This window comes from Rhamphochromis longiceps, linkage group LG19 (assembly GCF_057381845.1).
Source record: "Rhamphochromis longiceps isolate RC_006_pf linkage group LG19, R_longiceps_female_GT1.1, whole genome shotgun sequence".
In the NCBI taxonomy this organism is placed as follows: domain Eukaryota; kingdom Metazoa; phylum Chordata; class Actinopteri; order Cichliformes; family Cichlidae; genus Rhamphochromis; species Rhamphochromis longiceps.
This window is the reverse complement of record NC_140575.1, coordinates 19,227,540-19,251,739: the sequence shown is the minus strand read 5'-3', so window position 1 is coordinate 19,251,739 and position 24,200 is coordinate 19,227,540. Positions and strand designations below refer to the sequence as shown.

General features: G+C 40.4%; 3 protein-coding genes across 8 annotated transcripts; 2 read left to right on the top strand and 1 right to left on the bottom strand.

Moving 5' to 3' along the window:
• Window positions 1-179: 179 nt before the first annotated feature.
• cnih1 (cornichon family member 1) lies at window positions 180-7,272 on the top strand. Its single transcript, XM_085392522.1, has 5 exons — window positions 180-340; window positions 3,030-3,098; window positions 5,524-5,636; window positions 5,752-5,895; window positions 6,262-7,272. Exons 1-5 carry the CDS (start codon window positions 260-262, stop codon window positions 6,287-6,289), a joined length of 435 nt encoding a protein of 144 aa, XP_085248648.1. The 5' UTR covers window positions 180-259; the 3' UTR covers window positions 6,290-7,272.
• Window positions 7,273-8,551: 1,279 nt separating this feature from the next.
• cdkn3 (cyclin dependent kinase inhibitor 3) lies at window positions 8,552-14,439 on the bottom strand. 2 transcript variants are annotated; one of them, XM_085391303.1, is made up of 8 exons: window positions 14,384-14,439; window positions 13,346-13,446; window positions 13,185-13,240; window positions 13,033-13,077; window positions 12,219-12,441; window positions 11,054-11,085; window positions 10,828-10,931; window positions 8,552-9,197 (listed from the first exon to the last, which is right to left on the bottom strand). In XM_085391303.1, the coding sequence occupies exons 2-8, from the start codon at window positions 13,420-13,422 to the stop codon at window positions 9,108-9,110; spliced, it is 627 nt and encodes a 208-aa protein (XP_085247429.1). In that variant the 5' UTR covers window positions 13,423-13,446; window positions 14,384-14,439; the 3' UTR covers window positions 8,552-9,107. The 2 variants fall into 2 exon arrangements, with proteins under 2 accessions (XP_085247429.1, XP_085247431.1); XM_085391305.1 differs by lacking the exon at window positions 14,384-14,439 and adding an exon at window positions 14,288-14,306.
• A 681-nt stretch (window positions 14,440-15,120) lies between these two features.
• LOC146646547 (uncharacterized) lies at window positions 15,121-22,843 on the top strand. 5 transcript variants are annotated; one of them, XM_085391675.1, is made up of 15 exons: window positions 15,121-15,305; window positions 15,647-15,761; window positions 15,971-16,015; window positions 16,121-16,285; window positions 16,393-16,547; window positions 16,848-16,984; window positions 17,076-17,196; window positions 17,303-17,441; window positions 17,542-17,646; window positions 17,731-17,820; window positions 17,935-18,080; window positions 18,543-18,650; window positions 21,156-21,822; window positions 22,275-22,378; window positions 22,532-22,843. In XM_085391675.1, the coding sequence occupies exons 3-15, from the start codon at window positions 15,974-15,976 to the stop codon at window positions 22,635-22,637; spliced, it is 2,085 nt and encodes a 694-aa protein (XP_085247801.1). In that variant the 5' UTR covers window positions 15,121-15,305; window positions 15,647-15,761; window positions 15,971-15,973; the 3' UTR covers window positions 22,638-22,843. The 5 variants fall into 5 exon arrangements, with proteins under 5 accessions (XP_085247801.1, XP_085247802.1, XP_085247804.1 ...); XM_085391676.1 differs by having other exon boundaries at window positions 15,644-15,761; XM_085391678.1 differs by having other exon boundaries at window positions 15,122-15,305; window positions 16,393-16,493; window positions 22,532-22,841.
• The last annotated feature ends 1,357 nt before the right edge of the window (window positions 22,844-24,200 follow it).

Below are 24,200 nucleotides of genomic sequence, written 5' to 3'. Positions count from 1 at the left end.
AAACTGTGGGACTCCAGGAGATAAAGAAAACACCGAAGTTCAGAAAGAAATTCCAGGAGATGGCGCTAATGCATGTTAAAAGTGATTTCAGATAAGTAAATGGTCCAGTAGGTGGCGGTAACGCACCCTGCTGTAAGATGGTTGACTTGCAGCCACTAACACTCAAAGAAGAAGGGGAAGAAGCAGCAGTAATCGGTTGGGAAGCTGCCTGCATCATCTGCCGATCGAGCCAGGAACCGACCAGCAGAACCGGAGAAAAATGGCGTTCACATTCGCGGCCTTTTGCTACATGCTCGCACTGCTGCTAACGGCCGCGCTTATCTTCTTCGCTATCTGGCATGTAAGTACACATTTCTAGGTCGCCTGCCAAACGGTGCGGACGTAAAAGTAGAAAGAATGAGAAAGACGGGCTAACAGTGAGCTAACGAAGCCTGGGAATGAATGGCACACACCCTGTCCGGTCGGCTAGGACAACAAGTTAGCAGTTTTAACACCAAGACGTGTTTTTAATAAACTATTTCCCATCATCCATATAGAGCAAAACACCACTTTTACATGTTTTATACCCCTTTATTTTGTTTGTATCGCTTGCCAGCTCAGAGTGCAGTGTTAGCTAGTTAGCATGCTAAGCTAACGTTTGGCTGTCATGTGTTTATCGACATGTCACATCTCTGCATTGTGTAATACCGCCAGGTTTTGCAGTCACAACCCCAACGTAAGCATGGGGAGTTTGGAGCACATTAAACTAGCTGTAAATAATTAACTAGCTGTTCAGTCATTTACTAGATTGAGGTAATCAGTGACGTGGCTTGGGATAAATAATAAATAAATAGATAAATAAACTTTCCAGTTTGGATATCTTCAGTTTTCTGCTTCTGGCTGGTCATATTGGAGAACTTACCTGTTGTATTGTGAATAAATAACTTGAAGACAGAGAACATGCAATTTGCTTTTGAATGCAAACCAAATACTAATTTTCTTTGATTTTCATTCATATCACTGATTAAAAAGCTTATTTGAAGTAATACAATCATACAAGGTAATCTTACTCCTTTCTGTAAAAGACCCTCTCTAAGTATTTCAAACCATGTTTCAAACAAATCAGCCTCACAAATAAGTTAAATATGAGAATTTAGCTTATCTGATTGTATCCACACTTGAAATCAGGGTTCAGTATTTTGCCGAAGGATACCTGACAAGTATTCTATCACCTGAGCCACAACCTACCCAATACCCGAAGATGTAGTAAATTAATTTTCTATAAAATGACCTATTTTGTTTAGATTCTGCTTTTTTTTTTTTTGTTTTAAAGATGGTGCTGCATCTTAAAGTTTTTTTGTTCCTGTTTTTTAACATGTCTCTGGTTACTGCAAGCGAAAGAATAAGGGAGCAGTTTTGGTGTGAATATTATACGTGTTATTGGGATATTTTACCACTTTAATGTAGAGCATAGGTGTCAAACTCTGGCCCGTGGGCCAAATTTGGCCCGCAGCCTAGTTACATTTGGCCCGCGAAGCCATACCAAATTACTATTAGAGCTGGCCTACAGGTATTATACAGCTAATATATATATATTGTTTAGTATTAAGCTTTGCTTGTTCCATATTCAGTTTTTCAGCAAAACGTGTTTGAGTCCATTAGAAAAGATTCATTCTTATATCTGGAGGAATAAATATATTTCAATAAATATATTTCAATAAATATTAACGTTAACTCGCGACTTTGTTTCAGTTTTGAATTTTGGCCCACTGTGTATTTGAGTTTGACACCCCTGTTGCAGAGGAATCATTTACTAACAAGCAAATGATCCTCTGTTTGATTTCGGGAGGAGATAGAAATCCCTTTGGGGCTGTGTCAGGAAGGACATCCAGCATAAAGACTCTGCCAAATCAAAAAGTAGCTTTTATTCTATGCTAAAGTTTGTCAAATGGCCTGGCCTGTATTTATATAGCGCTTTACTAGTCCCTAAGGACCCCAAAGCGCTTTACATATCCAGTCATCCACCCATTCACACACTGGTGATGGCAAACTACATTGTAGCCACAGCCACCCTGGGGCGCACTGACAGAGGCGAGACTGCCGGACACTGGCGCCACCAGGCCCTCTGACCACCACCAGTAGGCAACGGGTGAAGTGTCTTGCCCAAGAACACAACGACCGAGACTGTCCAAGCCGGGGCTCGAACCGGCAACCTTCCGATTACAAGGCGAACTCCCAACTCTTGAGCCACAATCGCCCCAGCCACAAAGCTGAGGGTATAGCTGAGGGTATAGCAGATGAGTTTGTTTGAGCTGATTATAACTTGGGGTTTAGTCTTTTCTGAAAGCCATTAACCATGAGTGACATGCATAGTCATAGTTTGGTTGGACTAGAACAGATCATTTATCATTTGCCTTTGTTTTACTGAGATGAATTAATATTTTGTCTATAGGAGTGGAATTTTTGCAGTTACCTTATACATGATACATTTTTAGTTTCTCCTAGATGTGTTAAATGATTAGTTGAGCTAATTTCAAACAGAGTCACATTTGGCTAACAGAATTCTACCCTTGTTATGTTTGCAGTTACTGGCAAAAAGCATAACTTCAGTTTTCCTAAGAGGAAGTCAAAGCTTATTTTCCTGTAGTCAGAGGCTAACAGATTAGAATTTTAGTTAAATATTGTTAGGATTAGGGGAAAAAAGTTCACAATACAGAGCTTCAGACCTGTTATTAATGTAGATGGGGGAAAAGTAATAGACCTGAAATAGATCCTTGTGGTACACCACAAGTAACATTTCCAGCTGGTGACCTTTTGTCACCTATTGATTAAATCTATTGCTTTTATATTCATCCACAGTATTAAAAGCCATTTGAAAGTCAGTAAATACAGCACCAGTATACAAGGCATTATCCATATTAAATCAAATTTTTATTGTGAAGGTATATAAGAGCAGTATGGGTAGTGTAACCTGGTAAAATATTATTGCACCTGCTGTCCTCTGAGTCTCTGTTTTTAACATTTTACCATTGATCACCTTGGTCCTTCAGATAATCGCTTTCGATGAGCTGAAGACTGACTACAAGAATCCTATAGATCAATGTAACACTTTAAATCCGGTAAGTGATCTCACCTCTTCAGCTATCATACCTTCCTTGCATGCAGATATGCTCTGATGAAAGATGTTCTCTTTATTTTAGTACAACTTTATCCACCTATCTGTCTTTTTCTCTCATTTCTCTGCACTGTTATGCTAAATAACCTGCCTGTTATAACTTCAGTGATCTTGTCAGCTGTCAAACTCTAACAGCCTTTTTGTTTTTCCTTATCTGCTTTTTTTTTTTTTTAAACCACTTTTAACGACAAAAAGACAGTTGAAAAGGTCAAAAAGATTAAAAGAGTCAAAATTGCATTAAAGGTTTGTACCAATCTTTAAAATGCCCGCTCAAGTCCAACTCAGTCTGCAGTCTTGTCATTTTGCACGGGGAAGTGTTTGCAAACGTCTTTTCAGTTAACTAATCTTTAGGTCAGGGTTCAGCTCGGGATTAGACAACATGCCACCTGTGCCTCACCTGTATCCTTTTTATTTCCTCCCCCCACCTACACGGTCGTTATAGTTTTATTTTTGGCTTTTCAATCTCTTCTTTGTATTTCTCTCCTGTACGCCTCAAAGTTCAGCTTCAGACTGATTGCACTGGCTAACAGGCATGTTTTCAGCTTTCTTGAACTACCTTTTTTTGGCCGTAGAAGCAAATGGATATCTAACAGTGGGTAAGCACTATACTCTTGGACGAACAGTCCTCCTTATTGATTATGAATTAAGAATAGCTGTTAACTGAAAAGACTTGCAAATGCTCAAAACATGCATGATCTTTACTACAACCTACCCTTTGTTTGCATATAGTTACAAGTATAGAGTATTCCCAGGAAACTCTGAGAGATGGGTATCTTGTTTTCCATTTGAAACAGCAGTTCTGGCAGAGCTTGCACATAACTGTTAGGATGGTATAGAATCACAGCAGCCCGAACACTAGTCTTTTGATTTTGTAACCCCCGCCCCTTTTTTTTTTTTTTTTTTTTTTTTTAATACTTTGCGTGTTTGATTTTTCCAAGACAGCTTGTTTTATTCTTCAATCATCGGTTTTCTTAAATGCATGTCACAACTTGTTTTTTTGCAAGGTGAATGCTACAATTTGAGTCAGCAATTAGCAGACCTAGGCCACTGTTTATGATCTCAGTGTTGGCTCTAACCCGCATCACCTGCGGTTCAGAACAGATGGCTGCAGAATCCAAACACTCTCCAGCTCAGCAATATTTAGAGCTCCTGATTGGTCAGTGATTCGTAGCTGAAAAGTGAAGGTTCCTTTACGTTTAAGCCTTGACATGCTCCACAGTCCGATTTGCAGTTTTGGCCTCTTTTTTTTCTCAGCTCAGTTGGCACAATAAATTTATTTATTTTTTTGTGCAGTTGTTTTGTATTTGGCAGCACAGTGCAGGATTTCAGCACATTTAAAGCCCGTCCCGTCCTTCCTGCAACTTCCTCTTTCCCACACACCCCTCACCCTTCCATCTGTGGGCTGTTGGTTGCCCCCTCCTCTCCGCCCTCTGCTCTTATTTTTAATGCATGGCTTCCATGTGGCGCCTCCATCTGCCCCCCTGAACCCCGCAACCAGCTCGAACTCTGTCAACCTGAGGCAGACTGCTGCATCGACAATGCTAAGCGTGCTCACAGCATGGTCCTTCTCTGGTGTGTTGTCCAGTGCGCTTGTCAGGAAGTGGAATGATCTGTAGGTTCACCCTCACTGCAGAAAATGTCGATGTTGGGATGCGCAGATATTCTTCAGAGCAATTTGTCCCCCTTTAATTGTGGTCACACTTGATAATGCATGACATAACCAGGGTGGGAAATTAACCATGTTCTCTATCCATTTGCAACAGTTTATTAAAAAAAAAATTATGCAAGCACCACATGTTTCTTCAGTGACTAAAAGAGGCGATTATACAAATTAATTTTCTCAATGCGTAGCCACATATGGCTTCACTGTGGCACCTTTTGTAAGCATTAAACAAGTGAGGAATGGCTTAAAATCTGCATATGGATGATTTTAATTTTTCACCCTGTTTCATGTGTTAAAATAAGGCAGTGTTTATGTGTTTTACATAATATAAGATGAAGCTGGACCTCACTAAAGGCCTGTATAGCACATGTAAAGCACAAAATTATAGCTTAACCAGAGTTCATTTGTGATTCAGTCCTTCTCTTGTATTCTTTCAGCTACTGCAATTTTTAGACGTCTGCTTCTTTAAATAGCGCCGCTTTCTCCTTGTAAAAAGGACTCATTACCTTTGAGGATTCGTTACATCACATTGTGTTGTCCTCTGATCAGTGTGCTTCAATTTCTAAGTCTCTGCATTTATTCCACACATTGAGTGGATTGATTAACTTTGTTTAGACAGTACATTACTAAGTCAGAATTAGAACAAGAGAATTGAACTATCAGCTGTATGCGAATATTGACATGTCTTCTTCCTTGGCTCCTTTAGCTGGTGCTCCCAGAGTATCTTATCCACTTCTTCTTCTGCGTGATGTTCTTCTGTGCGGCCGAGTGGCTCACCCTCTGTCTCAACTTACCACTGCTGGCTTATCATGTCTGGAGGTACGTATTCGAAAACACTGATCCTAGAGTCAACACCTGGTTTTACTTAACTAAACCTTTGTAAACAAGTCACATCTGCGTGTAACTCGCTGCTTTCATGTTTGCCTTTCTGCAGGTATATGAGCAGACCTGTGATGAGCTGTCCAGGACTTTACGACCCAACAACCATCATGAACGCTGACATCCTGGCGTACTGTCAAAAAGAAGGCTGGTGCAAACTGGCTTTCTACCTCCTGTCATTCTTCTACTATCTCTACGGGTATGTTTTTCACTTGTATTTTTCTGCTCTTTACTTTACTTTTCATTTGTATCTGCTGAGAGAAGAATCTTTGAGACTTAGACTTCATTACGGCGGCTATTGTTTGCAGTGCAAAAAATGTGTGGATATGAAGATATGTTGATCCTGGGGTAGTTTTGTCAGAGAGGCGGACACCACTTTATTTGTTCGTTGAAAGGTAGAGGCAGTCAGTAGTGACAGGAGAGCAACACAGCATGGCTCTGTCTAAAATCTGCCTACCAGCAGCTTTTAAAAAGGCGCTCAGTCTTCCTTTGTCAAACAACAATTTTTGGATTTATGTACCAGTCTTGATGCTTATTTAGATATTCCTCTTGTTCTCTCCAACAGGATGATCTACGTTCTGGTGAGCTCTTAAATGGTGCGATGAAGCAAAAGGACCTGCATGTACAGTAAACGACCAGACACTATGATCTTAGTGCTGGAGCACTGGACCTGCTGGAGACCACCTTTCAGCAACACAAGACGCCATTTCCAAGTGGACAAACCTGTCATTTCAGAAACATTTAGCCAGTTTTAAGAGAATCCTGGTTGCAGTGTTCCTCTCATAGCACTATAGTTACAAAGCTTTTATGGAAAATACGGACAGACCTGAATGGACACATCTTTCTCTCTCTTCTTTTTTCCCTGTTTTTTTTAATAGTGTTTTTTTTGTTTTTTGTTTTTTTATGCTTGGGATTGAAAATAAAGTTTGCTTTTTTTTCATCACGTTTCCCAACTGTTGAGTGTTTACAGACTAGGTAGACATTTTCAGGTGTGCATTTATCTGTGAGAATCTAAGCTGTGTGCTGAACTGCATTAGCTTTTTCTGTGAATAAGATCCCGGGCTTTAAAAGCCAATTTACACCTGCCATGTGACTCATTACCATGACTAAAATGAACAGCGGAGTGTAAAACAGACTTTTGTTCTTGCCCGCAGATGCAGAAGGTCTTATAACGTGACACTTTGAGGGCTGAAGTGCATGTTAACGAAACGTGTCGCACAAGGACGGTAGTAGTCTGGTTGTCGGTTATCACCTTTCAAGCTATCTAATGTATTGTTTCCATGCATCCCTGTCAAACTATTGCTGATATGTTTTCTTAAGTGTGGACCGCCATGTGTGTGATCTGTAGACCCGTCCTTGCAGGTATCTGTAAATAAAAGGTAGACTCAACAGTACTATAATGCAGCGGTTCCCACGGACTGGTTTGAGCCCGACAATATTTTCACGGACCGGCCTTTAAGGTGTCGCGGATAAATACAATAAAAAACTAGTACCGGTACTGAAAACAGATTTATTCATAACACACGTGAAAAGACCCAGGAAAACAGAGTTAACAAAAAAAACGATAACAAAATAACGCTAAAAACCCTGAAAACCATACATTTCACACCAGAGTCTCAACTCTCTCGGGCCACGGACCGGTACCGGCCCGGGGGTTGGGGACCGCTGCTTTAATGTATTCACCGTTAGGAAGGAACACTATCCTCCTCTTTCCTTTCGGCATTCAAGTTTTGATCGACATCAGCTGATGTGCCATACTGTTGAATGTACCTTTGAATTTCTTTTTGTCGTTGTGCGTTTTAATTTCAACACCAAATATTCCACATTGTTAGAAGATCCAACGTTTTATTTTTCATGTTTTCAATTTGACCTTTTTTCTTGTTTTTAGTAATTCTTCAGAATATCAAGCACTCCTTGCAGTATCGCTCATCTCCAGAATCAGAATCTAGACTGATGTTTTAGGCCACTGCAAAAAAAATTTCATTCATGTTAGAGTATTTATTGTCATGTTTAACATGTAAATTTATCAGGGAAAAGGATTATCATTTGTCACATTCAAATAAAGAAGTTTTTATGTGTTAGATCACATCAAATTACATCTAGGAAATTGTTTATTTAAATCTAAATAAACTATCCTGCTCTGTTAATGTGGACTGGAGTGTTATTTCTATGCAAATGTCAACAAAAAACCTTAAGACAGCCCTCATGTCTTTATATTTTGCCTCTAAGGAGCGAGACTTGTAATTATTCAAAGTGGGAAGCGTATCTGTAACCGGAAGGTCACCAGTTTGATCCCCGGGCACTCTGTCCTGGTCGTTGTGTCCTTGGGCAAGACACTTCACCTACCGCCTACTGGTGTTGGCCAGAGGGGACGATGGCGCAATGTGGCAGCCTTGCTTCTGTCAGTCTGCCCCAGGGCAGCTGTGGCTACAACTGTAGCTTGCCTCCACCGAATGTGAGAGTGAATGAATAGTGGCATTGTAAAGCGCTTTGGGTGCCTTGAAAAGCGCTATATAAATTCAATCCATTATTATTATTATAAGTATAAAAAGGCAGCAAGTGTTGTCCACAAACCACGCCCCCCCCCCCCCCAAAAAAAAAAAATTTAGTTACTCGTACCCTGTCATCAAAACACAATGTTCCTATCTTTAGTTGAATCTATTAAAATCTATTGCACTTAAAAAGATAAGGGTGACTGTCAAGAAGCCGTTCTTAAAGAGGAGCAATAGAAAAGGCTGAGGTATGCTAAATTATACAAGAACTGGACTAATAATCCAATGCAAACGTTATTGGCATTTCACTGCTGCAAGTGGTATGAGTCACAAAATGTAGATAGAAAAATATAAATTGTGGGATATTTTAATACGATGAAAAATAAAACATAACTTTGCAGCATTAGATTTTGTGCTACAAGGAAGGAACCATTACAGTTCATACAAGCCTAATTTCATCATTAGATTTAGTTCACAAAGACCCCATTTGAGTAATTTCTGGTTTCAATGAAGAAAGTAACTTAGAAATTTTAGAAATAACTGATAAGCTTCACATTTAGAGACAGACTTGATGTCTGAAAAGCTGTTGTGCAGTTTTATTCCCCTTAAATAAAAAGACCATTGGAAAGTACACACATATATTGCCCAGCTGACATAGCACTTCTAACACACACCATTATTTTATTTGCAATATAAACGAAACAACATTTTCCATCTAATAACATAAAGCAGTATCTCCTCATCAAGTCTTTAATTAATTATAATGAGGATGATAAAAAGCAATATATTACAGTGTTCATTCTAAAGTGCATTTCTCAAGAATATAATCATACCACCACACAATCAGGAAAGCATCACTGGCAAACAAGCAAGCTTGAGGAACTCGAGACTTTTCCAGCTCTGTAGAAAGGAGCAGTAATCACCGAGACACCGAGCGCTCCGAGCGAGCTTCACTTTCACTTTGGTAGGCTGTGTACTTTTCCCGAAACTCGTGAAGGAAGTTGTATTGCTACAAAAAAGTAAAAAGATGCTGGTAAATGGAAAATTAGGGATCACACAACAGAAAGACTAAAGTTTTAATAAATCAGAGACTATATAATGCTGTGATGATACTTTCTTCATGAATTCAGAGGCTTTATTTATAATTTATGGTGTTTTGATTGACTGGCAGTTGACACAGCCATCTCTGGGGTTTACAGAGAATAGACTGAAAACAAAAACAAATCAAATAACCACATCCAAGGAATGTAGAAAAGCATCTCTGACAGTGTACATCAGCAGAAGACCACACTTGTCACTTCTCTTTATGTCACTTCTCTCAGCAGGACAGGAAGTGAAACTACAATTCACACATGCTCACACATCGAGAGGACTGTAAAAATGTTGCCTGGTCTCATGAATCTCAATTTCTGCTGCAAGATTCCTGGGGTAGGGTCAGAATTTGGGGTAAACAGCATGAAAGAATGGCTCTAGTCTGCCTTGTATTAGTGGTACAGGCTCCTGGCGGTGGAATAATGGTGAACGGGACGCTTTCTTGGCACAATTTGAGTCCCTTCATACCTGAATTATTACTGACCATGTTCATCCCTATATGACCAGTGTACCCATCTTCCAATGAGTGTTTCCAGGATGACACCATGTCACAAAGTGTCTTATAAAGGTTTCTTGAACATATCATTGAGTTCACTGTATTCAAATGGCCTCCATAGTCACAAGATGTCAATCTAATCTCCAGGAACTGTGTCAATGTGGACTAAAATCTCTGAGAAGTGTTTCCAGCACCTTGTTGAATCTGATGAATGAAGAACTAAGACAGGTATGAAGGCAAAGGGGTCTGTTGCAAGTACCCAATATCAGGTACTAACAAGCTGTACCTAATAAAGTGACAGTTGGGTGTAAATTGATTATTTTACATAAGCAACATTTTTTCTTTTTTTTTTTCCATTTATAAATTAGATCCCCAAGACTCTTCTAGCAGCAAGTTACCTGAAAATCATGAGGTTCTGGTTTTAATCACTAGTTACAGATCTTATTGCAATCTGTTTAGAGTAACAGTGACATAGCAGTGAATGATCAGACTTAGAATAAGGTGAATAGCAAACTGCTTTCATATAGGTATGTAACAGTATTTACAGTTTCTCATCAGATCCACCACTTGCTTGCGACATCTGCCAAAGCTGAGGCTGAGGTTGGAGGCTCAGTAGCTACATCCATTTTTTACATGCAGTTCTTCCACGTTTATGCTTTTCTTTTCTCGAGCAGATTCAATTGAGCGTTTTGATGTTAGAGTTAATTTTTAACTACAATTTTGTTGTGCCTGTACAATGACAATAAATTCTATCCATCCATTCTCTTTTCGCTTATCCTTGTCAGGGTTGCAGGGGGGCTGGAGCCTATCCCAGCTGTCTGTATAGCCCGCTTAGGGGGAGAGGCAGGATACACCCTGGACAGGTCGCCAGGCTGTCGCAGGGCTAAAAAATTCTATTCTAATCTAATTTATTAATCGCAGCAATTTTAGACCATCAAATGTCTCTGCAAGGTACAAACCAACAAAAACACGAGTTTATAATAAACTAACAAAAGCAGCAAAATGACCCCTTAAAAACTATAGATGAAGAGGAAGAAAAGCAGCGACTCACCCTCACTGTTTGTATTGCTCCTCCTCCTCTGTGGTGCCTGAGGATTTCGATGGCTTTGTTTGGCGTCATTGTGGAAGAGAGCTGAAGCAGCAGGCAGGCAGCGACTGCAGGGCAAACAACAGCCATGTGATGGGAGCAGTGACATTAAATTAGGTTACATGACATTTCTAATGTTGGACAGAGAATGTTCATAGAAAACTTCAAAATAAAAGAATAATAATCTTACTTAATGCTGAGCGTCCCAGGCCCCCGTAGCAGCTGAGGAGATAGGGAAAAGGAAAATGACAAAATCCAATGAAATTGACAGCTAAAGAAAAAAAAAAAAACTGTTGTATTGTATAATGAAAGGTGTCCCGAGGAGCTAAAAACAGATGTATTTGTGGTGATATGATGCCATTTGGCACTTCAAAGTTTTATGATACCAAGGTGTCCTTTATTGGACAGGGAATACTGTGGTAGCGATACCTCTCAGCATTAAAATTAAAACCCACTCATATCATACAAGTTCAGGACAACCAGTTTCCTCCTGTTGCCTAGCGAGCAGCTTTATAAGCTCTCTGGGAGAGTGGAGAGCTTCTCAGGGGCCTTTTAGTAACAACAGTAAAAGCTCTGCTCACTTCAGATCTCCTGGTTTTATAGAGCGACACAAAAACCTCTCTTTACTATCCAATCTGATCTGCTTTTGTAGGTAACTCTGTTTAACCCTGGTCATGTGTAAAAAGTGCTTCTTTTTCACTCGTTTTGAATCCAGTCCTTGTACCTGAACATTTTCAGAAGGTTTTCTTTCATCATATCTACAGAAAATGCCAAATATAACATAATTGCACCAACAAGGTGAGTCCGAAACAGCTATTAAACGTTACACAAGGCAATGATCCAAAATACACATCCATAGCAAGAAAAGTATTCTTGGATAGAAAAGCACACAGTGGAACACCATCGGTCATGGATTGGCCTCCACAGAGCCTGGAGCTCAACATTTTTAAAGCAGGGTGGGATCATCTTGACACAATGGAACCAAAGGCAGCCAACATCGAAAGAAGAGCTTTGAATGTTGTACAAGAAGCCTGGAGAACTCTTCATGAAACTACAAACAAGATATTTTCCTCAAGTTAGCTCAGGATGTGTTGAAGAACGAAGGTGGTCACGCCAAATACTGACTTTCGAGCTTGTTCAAATTGTATAAACTCTGTTTTCTTCCTCTTCTGTTGTGTTTACATGTTTCACATTTTAATACATCCCCCATTTTACTAGCAAAAGATTTAAAAAAAAATCTTAAGATTTTTGCACAGTACTACATGCTAACTCTCCTCTCTGCTTTGTCTGTATTAATTAGCAGGTAGACATCACGCACTGTGTGGAACATTAAACTGAACTCAGTTTTGACTTACTGGATCACCGTCCTCCTGTCATTCTTGAGGCTGATCTGCAGCTCATCAAGGATCTGGCAGCACTGGTTCAGCTCAGGTGCGTCTCCATCTAGAAAAGGCATGTGGTGAACCCTGAAGCCCCGCTGCTGGTAGACCTCCAGCAGTGAGGGAACCCTGTATTTGCTAAGCTCTCCTCTTGTGCAGAAAACAAACACATCCTGCACCCCCTGGTTCTGGAGCTCCTCTGTAAACAAGAAGAGAAGTTTCTCTTGTAAAACGGGAAAACCCCAGGTTATCCACATTTTTTCCACCACTTAAGGCTAATTTCTGCATAAACATACTATTTATAAAATACTGTGAAAAAATGAAATCATAAATCAGATAGCTAAGCGAATAAAATGTTTTGCATAAAGTTAAAAAAGCATCCACTATCAAGTTTGTGCTTGACTTCTGGTGAGTTCAGTTCTAGTATTTTATAAAAATTTTAATGTGCGCTAATTAGAAGGTATCTATACAGTTAATTACTGTAGGCTGTATAAGATGACAACACTCACTGACTGACTTTGACTCAAAAAAAAACATACTCAACATGCTCTAAATTGACAGATTTTTGCACAGACAGGGTTGCATTCAATACTATTGTACATGTGCAATGACAACAAGGATTGTTAATTATTATTACAAAGTCAAGGTTTTCTACATCTTACAGTAAAGACTATTTTTCAACATTTAAAATATATGTTGAAATCTTGCTTCTTAATTAAGTGGTTAGATTCAAACATCTGCTTGTGAATGCTAATTACATCTGGTAAAATCAGGATCAGCACCAACTTACCAATATCTCTTTGCAGACATCTGCGGATTTCTTTGTATTTGCAACCTTTAGTCAACAAAAACAAAACAAAAAAGAGCAAAAACAAAAAAAAGTCAGAAAAAAACCAAAATTCAATATACGATGCAGTAAATACAGTAGACAAATTGTTTCACCTGGTAGTGCACATATTCCAAGAAACTGCGGGCACCCTACTATGGATAGCGGCAACCTTAAAACCAATGAAAACCAATATTAGCAGGGTGATATTTGTTTGTGTCCATGTCAGCAAGAACACGTAGACATCCACACAGCTTTTAAATTGATCAAAACTTACCAGGAGATGTGCAGTGGAGTCAGCTCCTCTTCTCCGACCTCATCTTCAGATGAAGAGTCAAACTCGCTTGTCCTCATTTCTTCAGCCCCCCCCCTAAACAGCTGAGAAGCGACACACTAAAGTTTACTTACGTTTGGCAACTGACACTTTACCGGTCCTGATAATATTCAACAATATATCATGAATTATACCGTCTTGAATAATCGCCACATAAATTCACATCACTGTAATGTCAGACATGCAGAGATTACTAAAAATTTCCATTGCAATACCAAAATGTAATATATTTACTGCCATAACAAGCTTGCTGTAGTAGGTTTTTTTTGTTTTCAAAAAGGCTAGGCTCCCTGCTTTTAGTTGAAGAGTTTTCCAGTGTCACAATGGATTTTTTTTCAGGTGGTGACTAACTGTGTTGAGCATTATCAAAACCCACAGTAAAGGTAATAAATGTGTGTAATCATTTAGCAGAACTCTATGCATGATCATGTTTTTTCTGACCATTTTATTAACAAAAAATATATCTCCACGTCAAGTCATACTGCCAATGATGATGTAAAGTAAATGATATTCAAACACAATGCAACTGCCCTGATATTAGGCCTGCCATTATTAAGGCATTTAAGAGGTTTATGTAGAAGTCAGGTTAATGTGTGGATATAATTTCCTTAGGGATTAATAAAGTATTCTTATTCTGATATATGATTCTCTAAGGAGGCTTCAAACCAATCCTTCAGCCTCAAGGTAAACAAAATATCTACACACTTGATTCTCCAATATTTTGCAGGTATAAAATTTCCGATAAATATAAAGTTTGATTTATTATGAACATTATTATCAGAACTGACGGTTTATTTCACATCGAACCCAGCTAACGCTAGCTGTGCAGCTCATATCAGAACACGATAACAACAAGACCAAAATTAAATAAAACCACCATCTTACTGTCGCCCAAAATAAACAGAAAGCTCCGTAGCTTTAAGGAAATACATGTCTGTGAGTAAGTATTCAGAATATCGGAGTAGTGTCGTGATTTCTCACCAGTCACGCGATCTTCCTCGCGACTGTTTTGACAGCCCTGTAAGTCTGTCGGCAGCTGCAACAATTTAAAAACTCCATGAAGCACGCAGCCAATCAGATTCGAGCAATGACCCTTGGCCACACCCCAGGGCAAAACAAAACAGGGGCTTGTGCGTTCGATTTAACTAGAGGAGTCATCGAGGCGGGCGGAATAAACATACGACTAGAAATTACACAAAATCGGATATTCTTAGAATTAAACAGACTGGGTCTTACAGGGTGGGGTGTACAGTATATACACATATAATATTCCCATACTAATGTTCATATTTCAGTTAAGCGTATTTTCGTAATGTATTGTACACACAATGGGGTAGGTAAAAGAAATTGTGGCCATTTTCTGCATTGTGGTGAATTCTTGTGCGCCAATTTCTGCATCAATTTAACGAGGAAATGTTGTTATTTACTTACTGTAAAACACACACAACAGGCACCAGGTGGCAGCCAGGTGCGCGAAACACATTTTCGTGCTCTTTGCTATGTCAAACTTTATTGTCCCTTTTAAATGAACAAACAGATAAAAATTTGTAATTTTTCCATTTACATATTGAAAACCCTTGGACGTATATTTAAGTGTCATGCCAATAAAATATAGGCATTACAACAATTTAAATATGTTTAATAAATTGAAAAACAGAGCACATTTGCACAACAGCACCAAACGGGCAATCCACTATGAAGCAACACTTGCTTCATAGTTCACTGAGCGTCACGCAGGACATCTGCTGTCTGCACAGAGCAGCACACAGAGCCTCACGACCCTTCACGCTGCAAACCAGTTCTGACGTTAGAACAGCAGAAAAGCGGAGACCTGGAGGTTTTTAGGATTTACTGGACCTCTTTCGGATGTCTGAAGAAACACTGTTGAGGAGCTCTGACTAAGGTGAGCTGCTTTAGCCTTCTTTTACATTGTTTGCTTCAATAATCAGCTTTTCTCTCATGTATTGTGAGTGGTTTGATTGATGTTTGGACATCCCTAACATGTATATGTGTTCATAAATTTTTTTTTATTTTTTTTTGTTTCTGTAAATCACAGTCTGGCATCCTGGAATAAAAAACCCATGATGTGCATTATTTCAAAGAATTAGAAATAATTGTAAGGCTATAATGAATCTCTATAATAAAGTGATCGTATCTGGTTTATTTGATATTTAAAAAATGAATCCAATGCATGTTTAATTTGTCTTTTTTTTTGATGATCCCTGCCTCTCCTTCTGTCAGCAGACTTATAAGGAGGGATCTTGGCTCCTGCAGCCATTTCCCCTGCAGGGCTGAGCTCTTTGGCTGGCTTGCCACTTCCTTAGCAGAGGGACTGCTGGCAGGGGCAACATCTGAGCAGGTACCACAAACAAACAAGACGCAGAAGTTATTAAATCAGGTTCTTTGAATAATAAGAAAAATAGGTTTAGTTTGCTGAAAGAGAGATAGATTGACTTGCGTGCTTGGTCTCCATCTGAGTTTTTTTGGATTATGTAAATCAGAAAGATGACTGTGAGTGTCAGCAAACACACTGATTATTAATGTGTTTGTGTTTGTCTCCCTGCACAGGTCATGAAGCCTCAGGAGGCAGAGCTTGTTACTGAAATCTCCAAGGTACGCTGAACCTTCCCTCATCAGCCAGCCTGGATTTGTGAGACATATTAGTTGAACTTTGATGACCAAAATAGCGTTTAGACGATACTATGTCATCCCCTCCAGTTACAATGCATGGTCTCGGAGCTGAAGTCGGGGTTCACCAGCGCTCTGCTGGAGCTCAGTCAGATCCAACATGGAGACACATACCTGAGAGAGGAGCTGGAGGAGAACAGGAGGAGCTGTCAGAAAAAAGCTTTAAGGCTGGAGGCTCTAGTCGACTCACTGAGGGTAAGACTTAAAAATTAACCCGAAGGGTTTCTCATATTTCTCCACAAGTGATGATGCTCAGCTACTTCTAGATCGAAAGCTCAGCGTCAGTGCTTTGTCAACTACAGGAGGAACTCAGTGTGATGAGGTGTCAGATCGTGCAGCTGTACAGCAACAGACACAGACCTCAGCAGGATGGAAAAAGCTCCACATCCAAGCAAAGAGAAAGGTACACATGTACCACGACCCTGGAAGAATGCATTGCTATTGCTGACATACCTCGGTAAAAAATTCAGCATGGTATCATTAAAGCACAGCTCAGATGATTTTTAGCCTCGAACAGTCCATCATTAACCTCATCCTTACATCTCATCTTTGCCTCATGAGTCGTTTGGACCTTTATTAGTCAATGCAAGCTCATTTCTCCAACATTTTATCCATAGGAGTAACACCTTTTTCCAGTTTTGCAAACCTTGAGTTATAAAGCAATTAGATTCATGATGTGAATGCACAGTAGAGACTGTAAACATTTTTAGGTAAGATTATAAGTAGTAAATGCTGTCATTTGTTCATTGCTGTGCAGCAGCGATCCAGCTGAGCCGCAGCGTGTACAGCGTCAGTGTGATTGTTCATCTGCTCCACCTGCCTGTCTGTCCAGAGGAAAACTGCTTCTTCACTGTTTCCTGCAGGGCCTCAAAGCTGGTCTCAGTGAAGGCACAGGTGAGCTCACACGTCACTTGTATAGATGCAGAGTATTTTCTTCTGATTTTGCAGATTCATCATCCTTTTCTTTTTTCTTTGGGTTTTACAGATGCACGCCATCAGGTCACGATGCAGCTCCTGCACTCTGAGTGGGAATATGTGTCAACCTTAAACCAGCTGTATGACAAATACAAGACCCCACCGGCTCACCACATGACTGCAGAACCATAGTAAGTGCTGGAGAGGATTTGTGACCCTTTTTTCCACTGCGAGTTACAGAAGTTTCCATTTGTGGTAAAAGATTCTGTGTATGCGTGTGTGTTTTCTGTGATCCAGTCAGACCTATTTGAAGTTTGTGGAGCAGCTGTTACAGCGCCATCTGCTCTTCAGAAATACACTGCAGGAGCGGTTATCAGCTGAACACTGGAAATCTCTGATTGGAGACATCCTGGTGCAGCTTATTGGCCACAACGATGTAAGCCTATGTTCTGTTGTGACGTTTTTATGATTTAAGTCTATCTTTCATTTCCACTGATACACAGGTTTTCATATTCTTCCTCATTTGTGTTGTCCAGACAGCTTTTTCAGACATGTACCTCGGATACACAACGACCCTGGCGTCATTCCTCTCACTTGAGTTCAAGAGACTCAATCATCCTGACAAGAGTCAAATTTTGCAGGTATTTCAAGAGATTTACCATTAACATTGTTCAGCTAAAATCCACCAAGGACACCAGAAAGACGCTTTGTGTCTTGTTTTACAGGGCAGCCAGATGGAGAGAGAGGAAATGAAACTGCTCTCCTTGCTTTTGGCACCTGTCGCGCGCATACACAGCTACCTGAGTCACATTCAGGTGAGTCAGCAGCCAGAGCAAATCCAGTTTTGAAGATCTACAGATACTTTCAGTGTTTTAATTTAAGTTAATTTAGTAAGGATTTGACTTGACAGCTTACTCTTCCTTCTCCAGAACCTCTTGCAGTGGACTGGTAAAGAGCATCCTGACTGCAGCCTGTTGTTGGGAACTGAGCGAGCTCTGAGGAGCATTTTATCCCGCTGTCATGTAATTCTCGAGGAAGACGTCCGGTGGGAAGAAGGAGAAGTAGCTGGACAAAGGTAAGAGCATTATCAAAGATGTCAGATTATTTGTTTCAGATTTGGGTTGCTGATGTGGAAGTCTCACAGAGGACCTATTTGCTAGTTTTCATCTCCATGTTTTTATTTTTGGACTTTATTAGACTAGTTTTGCATGAATCATAGTTCAAAATATTATTGGCTGCCCGCTGTAAACAGGTGGTTGTGGTTATGTGCCCGAGATGATCGTAGTAAGGATATCCACTGTCATTCACATGATAAAGCTCCATGAGTAGAAAAACTGTCTAGAAACAAGCATTTGGTGCAGTGCTTTGAGCTTTTCACTCACAGGGATTCCACATATGCTGACCTCATTATCTGAAACTTTTTCCATCATAACACAGTACATTATATGTGTGAGAAAATACAGAAGAGCACAATAGCTCCACCTGCATTTGTCTGCATTTAGAGTTTTGCAAGTAAACTTGTTCTTTGCATAAAAAGCACCTCTGATGCTGGGGCTGGCGTTTCTGCTGCAAACTGTTGCACGAGGAGCCAGCACACCAGAGAGTCTCAGCAGGCCAGGGAAGAGTCAAACGCTGCTGCTCAGAGGTCAGTGACACCCGCATCGGACGTCAGACAATACAGCATGCACGAGAACAGCTGTGGCACAAAGTGTTGCTCAAAATCAAGCAACAGCCTATTTCAGTGGCATTTATCTGCAAAAATGTTTTGCATGTTTTTACTTTAAACTGTACAGGTTCACATTGCTGTGAAAAGGCATTCGAACCTTTCCTGATTTCCTTTTTTTGTTTGTTTTTTAGATATTTGTCACACTTACATGTTTCAGATCATCAAACAATCACATTTTAACACTAGACAAAGATAACCCAAATAACCACAAAAATTAGCTTTTAAATGATGTTTTCATTTATTAAAACAAACCCCCCCCCCCCCCAAAAAAAAAAAAAAAAAAAAAAAAAAAACAACACAAACAAACAAACAAACAAACAAACCAAAAAAAACCCACCCCATCTTGATCATCCCTTAGACTTCTGGGAAAATGTCCTATGGACTGATGAAGCAAAAGTTTAACTTTTCGGAACATCTGAGTCCTGTTACATATGGTGTAAAACTAACACAGCATTTCATAATAAGAACATCATCCAGCCAGTCAAATGTGATGGTGGTAGTATGACAGTCTATAGCTGCTTTGCTGTTTTAGGACCTGGAAGACTTACAGTGGGGCAAAAAAGTATTTAGTCAGCCACCGATTGTGCAAGTTCCCCCACTTAAAATGATGACAGAGGTCAGTAATTTGCACCAGAGGTACACTTCAACTGTGAGAGACAGAATGTGAAAAAAAAATCCATGAATCCACATGGTAGGATTTGTAAAGAATTTATTCGTAAATCAGGGTGGAAAATAAGTATTTGGTCAATAACAAAAATACAACTCAATACTTTGTAACATAACCTTTGTTGGCAATAACAGAGGTCAAACGTTTACTATAGGTCTTTACCAGGTTTGCACACACAGTAGCTGGTATTTTGGCCCATTCCTCCATGCAGATCTTCTCGAGAGCAGTGATGTTTTGGGGCTGTCGCCGAGCAACACGGACTTTCAACTCCCGCCACAGATTTTCTATGGGGTTGAGGTCTGGAGACTGGCTAGGCCACTCCACTCCTTTGTTGCCCGGGCGGTGTGTTTTGGATCATTGTAATGTTGGAAGACCCAGCCTCGTTTCATCTTCAAAGTTCTCACTGATGGAAGGAGGTTTTGGCTCAAAATCTCACGATACATGGCCCCATTCATTCTGTCCTTAACACGGATCAGTCGTCCTGTCCCCTTGGCAGAAAAACAGCCCCATAGCATGATGTTTCCACCCCCATGCTTCACAGTAGGTATGGTGTTCTTGGGATGCAACTCAGTATTCTTCTTCCTCCAAACACGACGAGTTGAGTTTATACCAAAAAGTTCTACTTTGGTTTCAAAGATCGAGGGAGATTATCAGTGGTCTTGTATGTCTTCCATTTTCTGATGATTGCTCCCACAGTTGATTTTTTCACACCAAGCTGCTTGCCTATTGTAGATTCACTCTTCCCAGTCTGGTGCAGGTCTACAATACTTTTCCTGGTGTCCTTCGAAAGCTCTTTGGTCTTGGCCATGGCGGAGTTTGGAGTCTGACTGTTTGAGGCTGTGGACAGGTGTCTTTTATACAGATGGTGAGTTCAAACAGGTGCCATTCATACAGGTAACGAGTGGGGGACAGAAAAGCTTCTTACAGAAGACGTTACAGGTCTGTGAGAGCCAGAGATTTTCCATGTTTGAGGTGACCAAATACTTATTTTCCACCCTGATTTACGAATAAATTCTTTACAAATCCTACCATGTGAATTCATGGATTTTTTTTTCACATTCTGTCTCTCACAGTTGAAGTGTACCTCTGGTGCAAATTACTGACCTCTGTCATCATTTTAAGTGGGGGAACTTGCACAATCGGTGGCTGACTAAATACTTTTTTGCCCCACTGTAATATCAGCTGATGGAACCATGAAATCTGCAGCAGGTCAACTGTGAATGGCTAAAAAAACAAAACCAACAACAACAAAAACAGCATGAAACATTTGTAGTGCCCTAGTCAAAGTTCAGACTTCAACCCAGTGGACATGGCTTGATGTAAACAAGCTATTCATGTTTGAAACCCACCAGTGTGGCTTTATTAACACAATTCTGTATCAGAGTGGGCCAAAATTCTTCCACAGTCGTGTGACACTCTTATTACCAGTTATCACAAATGCTTGATCGAAGTCCTTGTTGCCAAGGGTAGAACAACCAGTTATTAGGTTTAGGGTGAAATAATCTTTTCACATAGGGTCAGGTAGATTTGCATAGCTTTTTTTCTCTTAATTTTTCTTTAAAAAAATAGCATTTTGTCATTTGTCTAGGTCATATTTGTCTAATGTCTAATCTGTTTGATAATTTGAAACATTTCATTGTGGGAAATACACAAAGGAAAAAAAATCTTGTTAGAGCACTCTACATGAGTACCACGCAGAGTGCTTTCTTCCAGTGGATGTAGATGTCATGGTGGGGTCATCTTATTACTTTTGCCAGCAGAGAAGAGCAGATAGCTGTCGGCCTCAGCAATGGCGTGAATGGCTGCCAGTCAATGCGTGTGGAGTGTTGGTCCTGCAGCCCTGTGAGAAGAGACCGAGCCCTCCTGAACCAGCCGGCCCATGACTGTGGACATGCCTACTGCTCCCTCCTCACTCCAGACACAGCAGGATGGGGAGACAACAGCGACTCAGGCCAGGGCACCTTCAGCCAGCCCACGGGGAAAGGCACCAACGAGCTAGAGGCACCTCGCACGAACCACAGCCTGGAAGACTGTGAGACAGACCCCGATGACACCTCTGCCTTTGACTATTCCTCAGTCACCTCATGTAGCCCTGATGGCACTCTGCGCAGAGAAATGACCGGTAGCAACAGCGGGGAGGATGAAGAGGAAGACAGCCAGGTGCCAGTGCTGTTAAAGCCCTCATACAGTCAGCAGCAGCAGGTCAAAGAGACACCAAGAGAGAGGACTGTGTGTCTGAGGTGGCAGATTCCAAGACTGACCCCTCACCCTCCTCTGAGGAACCCATCAGGACCCCACATGGACGGGCCAACGCCGTGTCTCGTCAGCTCCTACGGGAAGAGGTTAGTCAGCGTTAGAAAGGGATCGCCTCCTCTTCACCCGAAAAGTGCCTTCAGGCCAATCTGGGATGATCCGTCAAAGCAGGTATTCACTTTTAATTTAATACACCTTTCAGTGCTGTTTTTTTGCAGAGTTTGTCCCTTCCAGGCGGTATAGTGCTGCAACAGCTCCCACTGAGATCATCTTATTCTTTATTTATGTGGAAAATGCTATCAAAACAACCTTTGATATTCTGCACATAGTGACCTCGATCAAATAGGGGATCAGAAAATTCTCTATAATGTCTTAACGATTTTGCCATTTAGAAAATCTGTTGGAGAATATATCAATATCAATAGTCAGACCATCGATCAAATCATTCAGAACTGTCAATTTGTTTGGGTGTCTTACCTAAACAGATGTTAAAGACAGTCATCTGAGGCATCATCGTGAAATGGTGGAGAATTGTTTTAATTTGAAGTATCTCCACATGACTGATTCTCCAGCCTGTTAATGCTTTAATATATACCTGCACTTCACGTGTCTTCATGACGCAGGCTGATTCAGCCCCAGAGAAAGACAACAGGCAAGGTTTCATTCCGATTCAGGCTCCAGCGAGGCAAAACTTTCAGAATTTCAACCCGAGCAGAGAAAATTTGAGGTAAGAGTATGAAATATGTGATACCAGTGAACCTTTCTCCAAGGCAAGTTGATCAAACATGCTCGGGGAAATTGCACTGCGATTATTTGCGATTGAATGAATCTAAATATGATCACTAAGCTGACTTTCCTAACACATTTCCCATCTCTTCAGGACAGGGCTGGCTCAGCAGCGAGTGAACCATGCAGCAGCAGCCACGAGCAGTGGAGGATTGTGGGATGACAGTGAGGACAGCGAGGGACCCTGCAGCACTGTTTGATAACTGCCATTTAAAAAAATAAACTTTGAAGTTACATCCAAAACCTGAGCACAAGCGTTTTTCCACAAGGCCTCTAAAGTTGTGAAGTGCATGAATGAGCAATGAGCAACTAACAATCAGGGACTGTTTTTGGATTTGATGTTAAATTAAAGCTTGATTGAGCTCTGCAGAACTCTTTGTTCTTTATGTCTTGTCTTTTCAGGATTACACTTTTTTATGTGGGCAGGATCACGCTTAAGCCCAGGTTCAACTCACTGTGGAAGAGAAAGAAAAAACAAAAAGCAGCAATAATCAGATGTTTCATCAGGATTTCATGCTTGAAAGACTTTAATGGTCCCAATGAGACAATTTAAACAGGTTGCATAGCTTAAAAAATGATTTACTTTAATATTTACCTAAAGTCCTTTACTACATAAAAGAAAACAACTCTCACTCACCTGCTAATATCTGTGGTCTTTTACTCAAGTCTTGTACAGCGCTGTAAACCCTTGGCCTTCTCTTAATGAGCTTCATGTGCTATTTGAAAACTGTTAGAATTCATATTATGGCAAGAACCAATCAGCTACTTAAAGAGAAACGACAGTCCATTGTTACTTTAAGAACTAAAGATCATTCAGTCCGTAAAACTGCAAAAACTTTGAATGTGTCCCCAAATGCAGTTGCAAAAACCATCGAGCGCTACGATGAAACTGTCTCGCATGAGGATGGCCCCAGGAAAGGAAGACCAAGAGTCACCTCTGCTGCTGAGGATAAATTAATCTGAGTCACCAGCCTCAGAAATCGCAAGTTAACAGCACCTCAGATTAGAGCCCAGAGAAATGCCTCAGAGTTCCAGTATGAGAGGAATCTCTACAGCAACTGATCAGAGGAGACTGGGGGAATCAGGCCCTTATGGTCAAATAGCTGTTAAGAAACCACTACTAAGGAGAAGCAAAGAGCAGAAGAGATTTGTCTGGGCTAAGAAACACAAGGAATGGACATTAGACCAGTGGAAATCTGAGCTTTGGTCTGATGAGTCCAAATTTGAGATCTTTGCTTCCAGTGGTACTGGTACATTGCACAAGGTGAAGGGAATAACGACTAAGAAGAACTACCTCCAAAGCATTACATTTTTACTTAGATCAGTGGCTAGATGTTTAAAACTTGGACAAAAATGACAGTCATGACTAAACCCATCAAAAGTGGTTTTGAAATGGATCAAGCAGGCTAACACTAAGCTTCTAGAATGGCCTTCCCAAAAGGTACATGCCAGGAACCCAACCAATTTAAATAAATGATCTCAATTCCTTCAAGAAGGATGATCAAATATCCAAACAATTATGTCAGAAGCTTGTTGATGGCTACAAAAAGCATCTGATGAAGGTGCAACTTGTTATAGGACATTTCACCAAATATTAGTGGGCGGAGTTATGAGTGTATTTGAGTTCAAATACATAAAAATCTCAACTTCTGCACCTAATTCTTGTTTTTTTAAAACAACTGTACCCATTATTTAGTTACTGTATAGTAAAAAAAAAATCCAGGATGAATGAGAAACCATGTTGTAACAAATTATATTGGTAA

Coding starts and splice junctions, on each gene's coding strand:
- cnih1 (XM_085392522.1), top strand. CDS start 260: ATGGCGTTCACATTCGCGGCCTTTTGCTACATGCTCGCACTGCTGCTA. Junction 341..3,029: donor TCTTCTTCGCTATCTGGCAT/GTAAGTACACAT, acceptor TTGGTCCTTCAG/ATAATCGCTTTCGATGAGCT. Junction 5,637..5,751: donor CTGGCTTATCATGTCTGGAG/GTACGTATTCGA, acceptor GCCTTTCTGCAG/GTATATGAGCAGACCTGTGA.
- cdkn3 (XM_085391303.1), bottom strand. CDS start 13,422: ATGAGGACAAGCGAGTTTGACTCTTCATCTGAAGATGAGGTCGGAGAA. Junction 13,078..13,184: donor TGGAATATGTGCACTACCAG/GTGAAACAATTT, acceptor TGTTGACTAAAG/GTTGCAAATACAAAGAAATC. Junction 10,932..11,053: donor CCTGGGACGCTCAGCATTAA/GTAAGATTATTA, acceptor TTTGCCCTGCAG/TCGCTGCCTGCCTGCTGCTT.
- LOC146646547 (XM_085391675.1), top strand. CDS start 15,974: ATGAAGCCTCAGGAGGCAGAGCTTGTTACTGAAATCTCCAAG. Junction 17,197..17,302: donor CACATGACTGCAGAACCATA/GTAAGTGCTGGA, acceptor TCTGTGATCCAG/TCAGACCTATTTGAAGTTTG. Junction 17,821..17,934: donor GCTACCTGAGTCACATTCAG/GTGAGTCAGCAG, acceptor TTCCTTCTCCAG/AACCTCTTGCAGTGGACTGG.